At 41.7% G+C, this 15,712-nt stretch overlaps 1 protein-coding gene across 2 annotated transcripts in view; it reads right to left on the bottom strand.

The window, feature by feature from the left end:
* BTBD9 (BTB domain containing 9) overlaps window positions 1-15,712 on the bottom strand; it is a 216,874-nt gene that overhangs the window by 19,034 nt on the left and 182,128 nt on the right. For both annotated transcript variants that reach the window (XR_013540396.1, XM_072991536.2), the window contains one exon: window positions 12,308-12,386. Coding sequence is in view for 1 of the 2 variants with exons in the window: in XM_072991536.2 (XP_072847637.2) it covers window positions 12,308-12,386 (79 nt within the window). In the remaining variant the exon portion in view is untranslated. The remainder of the gene's footprint in view (window positions 1-12,307; window positions 12,387-15,712) is intronic.

Genomic DNA, 15,712 nt, shown 5'->3' with positions numbered 1-15,712 from the left:
CAGGACCTTTTGAGAAGCTTTTCAGCCTCTCAAAAGATCCTGGGAGCTGGCGATTTCGCAAGGGCTGGCCCCGTGGGCAGGGTGGGGGCAGCCTGGCAAGGGTCCTGGGAGGCTCCCTTGGACCCTTGCCACGCTACCCCCACCCCCCCACGGGGCCGGGGGGGTTAAAATCGCCAGCTTCTGGGAGTGTTTGGAGGCTCCCCAAGCCTCCAAACACTCCCAGAACCTGGCGATTTCGCCAGGGCTGGCCCCGTGGGGGGGTGGGGGCAGCCTGGCAAGGGTCCTGGGAGGCTCCCTTGGACCCTTGCCACGCTACCCCCACCCCCCCACAGGGCCGGGGGGGTTAAAATCGCCAGCTTCTGGGAGTGTTTGGAGGCTCCCCAAGCCTCCAAACACTCCCAGAACCTGGCGATTTCGACAGGGCTGGCCCCGTGGAGGGGTGGGGGCAGCCTGGCAAGGGTCCTGGGAGGCTCCCTTGGACCCTTGCCACGCTACCCCCACCCCCCCACGGGGCCAGGGGGGTAAAATCGCCAGCTTCTGGGAGTGTTTTGAGGCTTGGGAAGCCTCAAAACACTCCCAGAAACTGGCGATTTTGCCGGTGGGAGGAGCGTCGCAAGGGTCTGAGTGAGCTTCCAGGACCCTTGCGACGTTCCCCCCACCTGGAAGCTGGCGATTTCGCCTGCGCTGGCCCCATGGGGGGGTGGGGGAGCATCGCAAGGGTCCTGGAAGGCTCCCTCAGACCCTTGCGACGCTCCCCCCCACGGGGCCAGTGGGGGCGAAGTCACCACCTTCGCACCATAAGACGCACAGACTTTCTACCCCCCTTTTGGAGGGGAAAAAAGTGCATCTTATGGTGCAAAAATACGGTATATCTACTATTGTGGGCAAGAATCCCATAGGAGAAATGGAGTAACCCTCATAGTGAACAAAAGAGTGGGGAAAGCTGTACTGGGATACAATCTCAAAAATGACAGAATGAGTTCAATACAAATAAAAGGCAGACCTTTCAACATCACACTAATCCAAGTTTATGCACCAACCACCAATGCTGAAGAGGCTGAAACTGCCAATTCTATGCAGACTTACAACACCTTCTAGAACTGACAGCAAAGAAAGATGTTGCTCTCATTATAGGGGACTGGAATGCTAAAGTAGAGATTCAAGAGATAAAAGGAACAATGGGCAAGTTTGGCCTTGGTGATCAAAATGAAGCAGGGCAAAAATTAATAAGAGTTTTGTCAAGAGAACAAGCTGGTGATCAAAAACACACTTTTCCAACAACACATGGACATCACCAGAACGGCAATACCGAAAACGGATTGATTATATTCTCTAGAAATTAGGAAAACCCACTGGGCTAATCTAAACCAAATCCCTTACGAATACACAGTTAAAGTGAAGAACAGATTTAAGGAACTTGATTTGGTGGACAGAGTGCCTGAAGAACTATGGATGGAGGCCCATAACATTGTACAGGAGGCAGCAAGAAAAACCATCCCAAAGAAAAGGAAATGCAAGAAAGCAAAGTGGTTGTCCAACGAGGCCTTACAAATAGCAGAGAAGAAAAGGGAAACAAAATGCAAGGGAGATATGGAAAGTTGTAGAAAATGGAATGCAGACTTCCAAAGAATAGCAAGGAGAGACAAGAGGGTCTTCTTAAATAAACAGTGCAAAGAAATAGAGGAAAATAATAGAAAGGGAAAAACCTGAGATCTGTTCAAGAAAACTGGAGATATTAAAGGAACATTTTGTGCAAAGATGGACACGATAAAGGACAAAAATGGTAGGGACCTAACAGAAGCAGAATACATCAAGAAGAGGTGGCAAGAATATACAGAAGAATTATACCAGAAAGACACGGATGTCCCGGACAAGGCAGTTAGTGTGGCTGCTGACCTTGTGCCAGACATCCTGGAGAGCGAAGTCAAGTGGGCGTTAGAAAGCATGGCTAACAACATGGCCAGTGGAGGTGATGGCATTCCCTTTGAACTATTTAAATTCTTAAAAGATGGTGCTGTTAAGGTGCTACACTCAATATGTTTGGAAAACACAGCAATGGCCAGAGGATTGGAAAAGATCAGTCTACATCCCAATCCCAAAGAAGGGCAATGCCAAAGAATGCTCCAACTACCGTACAATTGCACTCATTTCACACGCTAGCAAGGTTATGCTCAAAATCCTGCAAGGTAGGCTTCAGGAGTATGTCAACCAAGAATTTCCAGAAGTACAAGCTGGATTTTGAAGGGGCAGAGGAACTAGAGACCAAATTGCTAACACGCAGTGGATTATGGAGAAGCCAGAGTTCCAGAAAAACATCTACTTCTGCTTCATTGACTATGAAAAAGCCTTTGACTGTGTGGACCACAGGAAACTATGGCAAGCCCTTAAAGAAATGGGAGTGCCTGACCACCTTATCTATGACCCGAGAAATCTATATGGGGACAGGAAGCAACAGTTAAAACTGGATATGGAACAACTGACTGGTTCAAAATTGGGAAAGGAGTACGACAAGGCTGTATATTGTCTCCTTGCTTATTTAATTTACATGCGACAGGCTGGACTGGAGGAATCCCAAACTGGAATTAAGATTGCCAGAAGAAATATCAACAACCTCATATATGCAGATGACACCACTCTGATGACAGAAAGCGAGGAGGAATTAAAGAATCTCTTAATGAGGGTGAAAGAGGAGAGCGCCAAAAATTGTCTGAAGCTCAACATAAAAAAAAACAACCCTTTGGCCACTGGTCCCATCATCTCCTGGCAAATAGAAGGGGAAGATATGGAGGCAGTGACAGATTTTATTTTCTTGGGCTCAATGATCACTGCAGATGGTGACAGCAGCCACGAAATTAAAAGATGCCTGCTTGTTGGGGGGAAAGTGATGACAAACCTAGAAAGCATCTTAAAAAGCAGAGACATAACCTTGCCGACAAAGATCTGTATAGTCAAAGCTATGGTTTTTCCAGCAGTGATGTATGGAAGTGAGAGCTGGACCATAAAGAAGCTGACCATGAAAGAATTGATGCTTTTGAATTGTGGTGCTGGAGGAGACTCTTGAGAGTCCCTTGGGCTGCAAGGAGTTCAAACCTATCCGTTCTGAAGGAAATCAACCCTGAGTGCTCACTGGAAGGACAGATCCTGAAGCTGAGGCTCCAATACTTTGGCCATCTCATGAGAAGATTCCCTAGAAAATACCCTGATATTGGGAAAGTGTGAAGGCAAGAGGAGACGGGGACGACATAGGACTAGATAGTTGAACAGTGTCATCGAAGCAATCAACATGAAGAGCTGGACACAACTTAATGAATAATCAACAACAAATTAGGGGTATCAACAAATTTAATTTTTTTTTGTTGGTAGCTAACTGAAAAATTAGGCCAAGTTTCACTGATTTACTTGTATACACAAAAATGTACTTTCATAGCGAATGGTTGCAGAATCAAGACCTCCCCGTCCCCTGCCACTACAGTGCTCTATGATGCCAAACACCCAAACTGAAGGATTCCCCAGCCTTCCAGTGCAGGTTTCTAAAGTGCACCAAAGACTCCAGGAGTGATTCTGGTTGAAACAGTGGAGTCCTGCAGAAAAGATTAATGAGGCCTGTCTTTGTTAATCATGTTTAGTTGCCTAACCTTATAACCTTTGACTAGAGACGGGGGTATTCATATTTGTATACAAATATGTGCAGATAACAAGGGTTCAGCCCCCTGGGGCCAGACTGACCACTCACAATTCCGCTGCTGCCACGAGCACCACGGAACCTTCTAATCGCTCTATTGCTTGCAGCAGATTAGCCAGTCCTGGCAGAAGGTGGGATGACGAGTGTCCTCGCAGAGTGGCTAATCCATCGTGAGCAACAGAGAGATAGGAAGGCACCGCAGAGCTCACGGCAGCAACAAAATTGTGAGTGATCGGTCTGGCCCCAGGGAGCCGGATCCTTGTTATCTGCACCTGTGGGGGGATATTTGTATTCATATATAAATACAAATCCCCCCATCTCTACCTTTGACTAATTAAATACCATGTGAAATACAAATCCATGTTATCAAACATATCAATCTAGTGCTTCTTTATTTATTGAAGGAAAACATCCATTCTTTGTTAAAAACAAGGTATGATTCATGTATGCATTTTCATTACACATTATAACAATACAACAGAACCAAAATAAGGCAGAATTCTATTGGTATTTGTATACGCTGCTTGGCTAATTGGAGATAATTGATGAATGCCACCGTGTGTCCTGGTTGTGTGCCTGGTCAGATACCTAATCTCAAAATTAAGATGTTCCCCAACACCTCATCAGCTTGTCACAGCAAGTTATATAGCCCTTACACAGATGCCAACAGGATTCTGGCTGTAACTCTACAAGCAAATAAGTATGGAAGGACCACAGTCCTACTAACAAATTTATCATCACCAGTCAACCAAGATTTTATTAACCCTTATAGATTTAGTAAAGCTCTTGATCAAGATTCATTATTGCCAACTATCTAAATTTCTCTTCCTTTGGGTATGCTCCACCTGGTTTAGGAAATTTTAGTATTAAAAAACCATGAAAGAGGAAAGACACATGCGAAAGAAAATGCAAATATGTGCTTCACATTCAGTTGCTAAAATACTGCTGTGTAGCTCTGTGTGTGCAAAGGTGACGATGTCTTCATCAGTGGCAAACTGCCACTGATAAAGGGTTCCTTTGGGGATTTCAGGGTACATGCAGCTTCACTGCATTGAGTATGAGTCAGGTGCATTCGGAAATCACCCTTAATCAGTGGCAAATTGCTGAAGACAATATCGCCATTACGTACGCTGAGCTGCACAGTAAGATTTCAGCCACTAGCTTGTAAGTCAATACAAATCTAATTTGTTATAAAGAAAAAACATGGAATAACTTTGCATGGCAAATTCAAATGTGCAGAAATAGCACATAGAGCGGTTTTTCCCAGGCAGTATTCCTTTAAATTATATCCAGTAGACCATAGGATTCACTATTAAGTAAACAAGCTCTGCAGATGGAAAGCAAGCAAGTCAGCAAGAAAAATTTCTGCATCTCAGGATGAGGTGAACAGGCTCAGAGAAGTAAAGGACAAGATGGAAATCCTTCGAACTCACATGTCTAAAAAGTTATGGAGCACTAGAGGTGGTGTCAGAAATCACAGACTGCTCAGACGGTTGGAAATAAATTGGGTAGCTTATATTAAGTGTGATGAATGTATGAATCTTCATTTTAATAGCCTCTAGTTCATCTCCCTGATTAAATAAAGAGAGAGTTGATTTCTGAAAGGGCAGGAAACAGATGACTCCTCGCTGTGCAGCTGATACTTCAAAATATCCCATTAACTCTAGTGGCTTTAACAGCATGAAGAGCCTGTTGTTTATAGGCTTTGGAGATTAGTTGACATATGCCTATCCACATCCCCACAAGACTTTGGGAAACGAAAGTATTAACACCACAACAGCTACACAGCAAGAGCTTATCTAGATGATGTTGGAACTTAACTTCCATTAGCCCTAGCAAGCATAGCCCTAGCAAGCATATTATGGAGGAATAGAAATGCTTGAGAGCTACAAATCCCACTGTCGTCGTTTAGTCGTTTCCGACTCTTCGTGACCCCATGGACCAGAGCACGCCAGGCCCTACTATCTTCCACTGCCTCCCGGAGTTGTGTCAAATTCATTCTGGTAGCTTTGATGACACTGTCCAACCATCTCATCCTCTGTCGTCCCCTTCTCCTCTTGCCTTCACACTTTCCCAACATCAAGGTCTTTTCCAAGGAGTCTTCTCATGAGATGGCCAAAGTACTGGAGCCTCAGCTTCAGGATCTGTCCTTCCTTTAGAATTGATAGGTTTGCTCTCCTTGCAGTCCAGGGGACTCTCAAGAGCCTCCTCCAGCACCACAATTCAAAAGCATCAATTCTTCAGCGGTCAGCTTTCTTTATGGTCCAGCTCTCACTTCCATACATAACTACAGGGAAAACCGTAGCTTTGACTATGTGAACTTTTGTTGGCAAGGTGATGTCTCTGCTTTTTAGGATGCTGTCAAGGTTTGTCATCGCTTTCATCCCAAGAAGCAGGGGTCTTTTAATTTCGTGGCTGCTGTCTCCATCTGCAGTGATCATGGAGCCCAAGAAAGTAAAATCTGTCATTGCCTCCATATCTTCCCCTTCTATATGCCAGGAGGTGATGGGACAAGTGGCCATGATCTTAGTTTTTTTTATGTTCAGCTTCAGATCGTTTTTTGCACTCTCTTCTTTCACCCTCATTACAAGGTTCTTTAATTCCTCCTCACTTTCTGCCATCAGAGTGGTATCATCTGCATATCGGAGGTTGTTGATATTTCTTCCTGCAATCTTAATTCTGGTTTGGGATTCCTCCAGTCCAGCCTGTCGCATGACTAAACGCAATCCACCTGGAGGAGGAACTGGCAAGCCACTCCAGTATCTTTGCCAAGAATGCCCCATGATCAGAAACAAATCCCATACCTTTGTTTAAATGCAACAAACATGCTGAGAGTATATGACAGACCTGGGCAAAGTGCGGCCCTCCACATGTTGCTGAACTGCAAATCCCAACACTCCTCACTATTGGCTATGTGGGCTAGGATTGCTGGGAATTGCAGTTCAGCAACATCTGGAGAGCCGCAATTTGCCCAGGTCTGGATATGCGATGCTATACAGTAAGGCCCCCCCCCATATCCACTGTTTCAGTTACTGCAGTTCCATTTAACTGTGGCTGACCACAGTCGGAATGAAGGGCAGCCTCTTTACTGTGTCTCCTCTCTGCCTCCTCGGGCCAGGGATTGGCGGCACAACTTCCCAGCAGCTGTTTCGAAGGATGGAGCTCCGTCCTCATTTTGTTTAATAGGACAGGTTACCAGCAGCTCAAGCATGCCTCAGTGCCTTGTTCTTTGCCTTCTGCGTGCTCATCATTAGCATTTGGAAGACAGTGTTTGCTACTCTCTGATGTTTCAGGCGTCTGCAAAGGGGGGGGGGGAGGCTCTGTGGATGTGTATGTGTGTGTGTGCGTGTGTGCATGCCTGCGCATGCCCACTATATATGGAAGCTTTCAAACACCAGTCTTGCTGGACAAGCTCAGTGAGTGAAGTACAGATGGGGAGTTCAAGTCCCCACTGTGCATCCCAGGAGAAGAGACAGCTAAATCAATTCTGAGTATTCAATACAGTACCTAAAAAACCCTGGCAAGGATAACTGTAAATTGTTATTGACCTGATGGCTAACAACAACAACAACTCAAGTAGCAACAATGTGGCAAGTAGTTGTCTGTGTCAGCAAAAAGGTATAAAATTGGCATAATTCTTTTTACTGCAAGATTTTGACTGGCACAGTAAGAACATAAGAAGAGCCCTGCTGGATCAGGCCAAGGGCCCATCTAGTCCAACTTCCTGTATCTCACAGTGGCCCCACCAGATGCCTCTGGGAGCACACGAGACAACTAAATACCTGTCTCCTGATACCCCTCCCCTTCATCTGGCATTTTGAGGTACCTTCCTTCCAAACCTGGAGATTATTGATCCCCATCATGGCTTGTAACCTGCGATGGACTTTTCCTCCAGAAATTAGTCCAATCCCTTTTTAAAGGCATCTAGGCTAGATGCTATCACATCCTGTGGCAAGGAGTTCCACAAACAACATGCTGGGTAAAGAAATACAGTACTATATATTATTTTGTCTGTTCTCACTTTCCCAACACTCAATTTGAGTGGACGTCCCCTGGTTCTGGTATTGCATGAGAGGCAGAAAAGCTTCCCTCTCTCCACTTTATCCATCCCCTGCAGAATTTTGTATGTCTCAGTCATGTCCCTCCTCAGGCATCTTTTCTCCAGACTAAAGAGCCCCAAACACTGTAGCCTTTCCTCACAAGGGAGGTGCCCCAGCCCAGTCATCATTTTAGTTTCCTCTCTTCTGCACCTCTTCCAGTTCCACTATGTCTTTTTTGAGGTGCGGCAACCAGAACTGTACACAATACTCCAGGTGTGGTCTTACCAGCATTTTGTACAATAGCATTATAATGTTGGCTGTTTTATTTTCAATTCCCTTTTTAATGATACCTAGCATGGAAGTGGTGTTCTTCATTGCCGCCGCACATTGGGTTGACACTTTCATTAAGCTATCCACCAATATCTCTTTCCTGATCTGTCATGGACAGCTCAGAACCCATCAGCTGATCAATAACATTTTGATTTTTGCCCCAATGTGCATTACTTTACATTTTCTTATATTGAAACACATTTGCCATCTTGGCGCCCACTCTTCCAGTTTGGAGATATCCTTCTGGAGCTCTTCACAATCCCTTCTGGTCTTCACCACCTGGAAAAGTATCATCTGTAAACTTGGCCACCTCACTGTTTATCCCTGTCTTCAGGTCACTGATGAACAGGTTGAAAAACACTGGTCCCAGGACAGATCCCTGGGGCACACCACTTTTCACCTCTCTCCATTGTGAAAATTGCCCATTGACACCTACTGTTTTCTGGTTCTCAATCAATTCTAAATCTATAAGAGGACCTGCCCTCTTGTCCCCTGGCTGTGGAGTTTTCTTAGCAGCCTTTGGTGAGGGACCACGTCAAATGCCTTCTGAAAATCCAGACAGACAATATCCACTGGTTTGCCCACATCCACATGCCTGTTGACCTTTTCAAATAATTCCAAAAGGTTTGTGAGGCAAGACATACCCTTATAGAAGCCATGCTGATTTTCCATCAGCAAGGTTTGTCCTTAACAGTGGTCTGATAATACTTGAAAATAATTACTGGAAAACTCCCAAAGGCTTCCAAGAATGAAGGACATTCCTAGGGGGATCTCTGAAGCCTGGTAGTAGTGGGAAACTTAATTCTCCTGAAATTGCCCTGGCATGGCCACAACTGATGATGTCACTGGATCTGCACAGTGTAGCCGCCTAGAGTGGTCAATCGACTAGATAGGCGGGATATAAAATAAATAAATAAATAAATAAATAAATAAATAAATAAATAAATAAATAAATAAATAAATAAATAAATAAATAAATAAATAAATAAATAAATAAATAGCTTACACCAACAAGATTCTGGCCTGGCAGAACTTTGAAATACTGACCATGTCATCATATTACTCAAAAGGTTATTAGAGCATACTTCCACCACTAAGTAGAGACTCTCAAAATACTTTCCCTAGCAATAAGCTTTGCTGTATTTGTATACTAGGCATTTTGACACACGCTAAGAGAAAACTTTGATAATGAAATTATTACTGTGAGTGGCAAGATGCAATATTCTGTTGTACTATTATCATGACTCTAACTACTACAAACTATAAATACAGAGTCAGTGCATCTAACCAAAGAAGTATCTGATGCAGGACAGGCAAAAGCAAAAATCTCAGAACAAACATTACATGAAACAAGTTTGGTACTGGCTAACTTCCTACCAGTTCTAACTACTAGGTTCACAGATTTACTTTGTCATATGTGGCTGCTAATTCTTTTAGCTGTAGAAACACTGATGCTCTTTGAGAATCAGGCAGAGAGTCAGGTTAAATACCTTCTGAGTCCATCACCAAGTTCAATTTATGGTCTTATTTATAATTTCCCATTGTGTGAAATATGTATGCAGGAGCATGTAATATTAGGGGCTTTAGCGACATTAATCTGCCCACATTTAGGACTGTAACAGTTTAAAGTACTGCCTTTGTTCTCTGGGGAAAGGGAGGATGGCATGCACACACAGAGACAGTTTAAAGGGATGAATAATTTGCCTATGCGCTTTTGTGGCTTCTGCTTTAATGGCACCATTATTTATTTTGTGATACGACATGATTCACTTTTTACAGGTTTAAAATATATCAGCTCTCTTTCAGTAAAAAGACCTTGTAATGTGACTGACAGGGATATAAATATGCTAACCTACATCAAAATCTTGGCTCTAATTTCCAAGACATAGCTAGTGAAAAACTCAGCAACATTACAATGTTACTTTTCAAAACAGCTTTAAAAAGCAGAATTCTTGCTCTTGAGCCATTGGTTTCATTGCAGTCTTTTGTTTTGCTCTCTCAGCCTAAGATTGCTCCCTGATACTGATGTCTCTAGGCTTAGAAATGAAATAGTATACACAACTTTGAGAGTTAATATTCCCAAAGTAATTTTGTGACTCCACATTCCTGGTTTCCTTATGTGGTCAACCTTTGGTTGCTAGTAACAACTACTGCAACAGGGAAAAACCTTTTGTTAATTCAATCCATAGGATGCAATCCTACAAAGATTTATGTCCAATTTGCTTTGAGCTATCAAGATTTATGATAAACAGGGGTTTGTATTGTAGTGCTGCCCACAACAGAGGAAAGATTAAAGGATCATGCCAAGTCAAATACTGTAATATTGATTAGAAGACGGGGGTGTCCCAAAGAGAATATAACCTAAGGTTATAAGAACAGTTTTATCATTTGTACATTTTTTTTATACTGACTATAGCTCCAGGTGATTGATAGCATGTACTAATATACTGGTAAGACTTTCACAGTCTAATGGCTAAAAATATCTGACATTGTCTAGGGCAGGTTTATAGCCCTGTCTGGCCGAATTCCAGCCTATTCTACCCCACAGCTCTGTTATGAAAACAAAAGGGGATACCCTTTCTATGTGCTGTTCTGAATTTCCAGAGGATAAACACAATAAAAATAAGTAGACGGCCCAATGCCAATTAGTTACACTTGCAAGCATAACACAAATGGTGTAACTTTTCAAAAGAAATTGGTTAAAGAAGCCGGTGTAGACGTTATCTGTTGCATTCTGAGCCGTGTGACTCAGTGCACAACAGATGATGTCCACAATCATTTTAATGCTGTTTATGTTACCCTTTTGGGCATAACTAGTAAGATTTTGGCCATAAAATTCAACTTGTCTCATGATACTAAATACACATATTGAAAACAACAAAGCTTAGCAAACTAAATAAAAATTTTGTGGATAGTATTTTACACATCTCTGAGAAATAAGAATTAATAGAAACAAAACAAGCTGTACCTGCAAGCTACATTGGGAAACAGTAACTGACTGGCAAGTTTCATGGTTTCAACATTTTATACAGATGGGTGCCATTTATAGATGCTTGTTTTGGAAACAAAGAATTGATTGTGTTTCCCAAACTAGTGCTACAATAATAAAACAATTTTTAGAAATATGCATGAAACAGAAATGCTATAAGTGAAGACCATGGTAACAATAAAAAAAAACTTGCACCCACAACAAGAAAAAAAATTATAGTCTTTGATACATTTCACATATACTTAGTCAATGAATACCGTATTTTTCGCACCATAAGACGCACCTTTTCCCCACAAAACAGGGGTAGAAAGTCTGTGCGTCTTATGGAGCGAAGAAAACAGATTATATTTTCCTGTTTTCTTCTCCTAAAAATTGGTGCGTCTTATGGAAAGGTGCGTCTTATGGAGCGAAAAATACGGTATATTCAGTTTTTTTCATTAGATTTTCTCTGTGGAACAAAGATGCTAACATTTTACAGCTTTGAATTAGGAAAAGTAGATGACATTCTATCTATCTATCTATCTATCTATCTATCTATCTATCTATCTATCTATCTATCTATCTATCTATCTATCTATCTATCTATCTATCTATCTATCTATCTATCTATCTATCTATCTATCTATCTATCTATCTATCTATCTATCTATCTACAGTGGGGTCTCTACTTAAGAACGTCCCTACTTAAGAACAATCCAACTTAAGAACAGCTCCATTTGCTAAGTTTTGCTTCTACTTGAGAACAGAAATCCAAGATAAGAACAGGAAAAAAAAAACCTTTCCTGCTCTTATTTTAACCTGAGGTCATCTTAGGTTAAAAAAAAAAATTCTCCCCCTAGTGGTAGAGTACGTATTAACCAGCTTTGCATTAGTTCCTATGGGAACTAATGCTTCAATGTACGAACACACCTCTACATAACAAAACAAAACAAAACAAAACAAAACAGCCAGAACGGATTAATTGGTTCTCAGTCCATTCCTATGGGAAATTTTGCTTCAACTTAAGAACGTTTCAACTTAAGAACACCATTCCAAAACGGATTAAGTTCTGAAGTAGAAGTTCCACTGTAGTTTCTATGGATGGAAAAGAGCAGATACGGATTAAATGGTTTTCAATGCATTCCTATGGGAAATGCAGATTCAACATAAGAACTTTTCAACTTGAGAACCACCTTCCAATACGGATTAAGTTCTTAAGTAGAGACCCCACTGTATCTATCTATCTAGGGATGAATCATACAGCAAGCCTTCATTTATTCATGTTACCTCATTAGCTGTGTTGTGAGTTCCAACAATTCTGATAAACGATGCTGGCTGCCTGTCAAAAGTTATTACCTGCCAAGATCTGCAAGAGAAATCAGAGAAACAAAGAAAATCGTAAGTAAAGACATTAAAACAATATTAATACAATAAAAATATAAAAACATTAGAAATAGTATAAAAACAAATAAAATAGAGGGCAGAAACCTGTTGCTTACGTATGCTGGTGTAGCTGCAACAGCATAAATCACAACAGTGAATTGCTGCTGATTAAGATGGCCCTGCTTGTACTCCTTATTGTGCAACAAGAAGCAAAAGTGGTGATTCCTTAACTAGCAGCACTTTGCTACTGTGAGTCATGCTGTTAGCAATAATATCACTGACAAGTCAGGATCTACAAGTGGGTCGTGCCTGAGCTGGGTATTAAGTGAAACTACCATGTTGCCCTTGTAGTAGATTGGAAAAGAGAATTACTGGATACAAAGCAGAAGCAGGACTAAAGGGACTCTGTTAAATATAAAGCAGGGGTGATTTCATGAGATACAACTCTACTGATGCCACCCAACCAGGTTATTTAAGTTATATTGTGACATTAAGTGCTTTTCTTCAGCTTTTCTCTAATATTTGATATTTACACCTCCTGGTCAGTTCCACTGTCTGCTCCTGGTCTTCTTTTGACAGAGAAAATATAACTACTATCTACTAATTATATAGTCTATTTGATTTCTCATGTGTTGACATCCATATGGATAGTCATCTGTTTAGTTGCCTGCAGCATATATTTGCAATAAAAAGACTGCTGTCTTCAAGGAATTCCACAAGTAATTCCCTTGACTCCTAGGCCAAATTTGCCAACAATGTTTTATTCTGCTTTGATTTCCTACTTCTGTGTTCCAGTCACCTAACTGATAAAATTTTCATTATAGCCCCTAACTACACGTACTACACCTTGCCTCAATATTAGCGCCTCTACCTGTTTTATAGCATCTTCCATCTGACGTTTTCATTTCCAAAATAAAACATTTTTTCTGACCATTCCTATTTCATGTCCTATTCCTGTCCACTTTAATTCACTCACACCAAGTATTACAATGTTTCAATATTTCATTTCTTGCTTTATTGTTTTAGCTTTGCCTGGATTCATAGTTTTCAAATTCCATATTCCAACTAAATGCGCCATAGAACATCAGATTTCCCTCTTGCCTTTGTGCACATCAGCAACTAGGCATTATTCTGGCTTTAATCTAGTTGCATCATTAGCAACAGCAATCCTCATACGTGTCCTTTGCTCTTCCCCATTAGCTCACTGGGTCCCTTCTGGTGTGGGAATCTGATCTTCCATCAGTCCAGAAAGCGGAAGCTATAATCCCTAACTACACAAGGGCATTCTAGAGTAAAAGATGGTCATATGGGGTCTAGTGGGTTGTTAGAATTCCCAAAACAGACAATTTGCTTGTTATTGGAAAGCAGGAGACTTAGATTTTCTAGTAACATGCTGTTTTTTAAAATTTTGTTGTTGTTGTTGTTGTTGTTGTTGTTGTTGTAGTAGTAGTAGTAGTAGTAGTAGTAGTAATAGTAGTAGTAGTAGTAATAGTAGTAGTAGTAGTAGTAGTAGTAGTAGTACACTGTACTTTAGATGATTTTTATATTGTAAAAAGATATGATTATCCCTAATGAATAATATGGAACAATATAACCAGCTCTTTATTCTCATGAAATAAGTCAGAGAAATAAGATCTGAATGTCTCCATGTAGCAGCAGAGCTTCATTAAACCGGATTAACATCTAATCCGATTAGAATTCCCCTCAAGTAAATCAGCTTCAATTACATCTCTATGAACTTCTAGGAAAATAGATCCTAATATTATTATGGAAATCACAAAAGAAGTGAACACAATTCGATGAACTTCTGAAAAAGGGGCCAGAAAATGAGTTACTAGAGAAGCATTCAGAATAAACTCACATATTCTTAATTAGAAACAGTATACTATTGCATTTGCTGTTTTGATTAAACCAGAGTTATTTGTTATACTACAGAGTTCCATGAGTTGAACCAATAACCAATTATACCCATGTCCATTTGAATAAATTCTAAAGGCTGCATCTAATACAGTATAACTTTTGCAATAGCAGCAAGTGCTTCCTATTAGTTGAGGGGTAACCAGTTTCCACAAATCTCTATTAAATACTTCAGTCCTCTGCGTCACACCTCGCTCTACCTGTTTCATAGCATCCCCCAACCCTCAGGAGCAGTTTTTTGACAAAGAGGGGCCTTAGTGGGCATAGCTTGTTCCTATATCAATCTCTATTGTGTAAACTAAAACAAGGATGCATCCAAGACAGTTTGAAGGCCTCTGACTAGGGTTGCCAGATGTCCGGCAAAAGGAGGACATGTCCTACTTTTCAGGATCATGTCCTCCGTCCGGCAGGCAAAACTAAAAAACTTTAAAATATCCTGCTTTTGTATCTCCACCCCTCCCCCACCCCCTGCAGCCGAACCTCTCCCTGTTACTTCCTTGGTTGCGGCACTTGTAAATCCTCTGGTTCTTTCAGAGATCGGAGATAAGGTGGCTTGATTGTTTAGGGCCCTGCCCTGGGTAATCAATCCCCGACTTGTGGATGGCTGCTTCTGCCTGGAGCTGAATAAGGCAGGAAGGTGCAAGAGAGATGGATGAAAACCTGGACAGGAGTGAAGTGAGTGTGCACTTGCTTGCCTGCTGGAGGGGAAGCTGGTCTGGGGTTTGGAGGGGGTGGCAGTTCAAAGCCAGGGAAATAGGGGCCAGTCCGGTCCCTCCTTCCTCCTAAAGCCGGGGAACAGGAGGCACTTTTATCTCCCCCCGTCTGCCCTGAACCCCCCCGAGTCTGGAGCATGTGCAGAGTGCGTTTCCAGGTCCAAGAGCATATGCAGAGTTATCCCCCATGCTCGTGGGAGCTGGAACATACACACACACACACACACACACACACAAGCAGATTTCTCTCAGCTTGAGAAATTGCAAAAGATGGAGAAAATGGCTGTGTGTGTGTGTGTGTGTGTGTGTGTGTGTGTGTGTGTGTGTGTCTGCAAATCCATTTTCTCCACGCTTTGCATTTCTCAAGCTGAGAGAAATCCACACCTTCTGTTTTCTTTCCTGGTTTTTATAAAGTGTTTCAAATCTGTCACACAACTTTTTAAAATTTTTATTTTACTTTATTATGCTTTTATTAAAATAAAAAATCAATAAACAAAACAAGGGGGATGGGTCTCCATTCAAGGAAGGAATAGATTGTCTCCATTGGTCCTGGGAGCCCAGTAAGTGTATATGTAGATTTGTTTTTTGTTTTGTTTTTTAAACATTTTTTAAAACACAAAAACACAGTGGCCAGTGGATTCTGAGTTTTGTAGTTCAAAAAATGTAACTTTCTCAGTCT

Source organism: Pogona vitticeps, chromosome 1 (assembly GCF_051106095.1).
Source record: "Pogona vitticeps strain Pit_001003342236 chromosome 1, PviZW2.1, whole genome shotgun sequence".
NCBI classification, from domain to species: domain Eukaryota; kingdom Metazoa; phylum Chordata; class Lepidosauria; order Squamata; family Agamidae; genus Pogona; species Pogona vitticeps.
The sequence above is the reverse complement of the archived record's forward strand: the minus strand, read 5'-3'. Positions and strand labels throughout refer to the sequence as shown.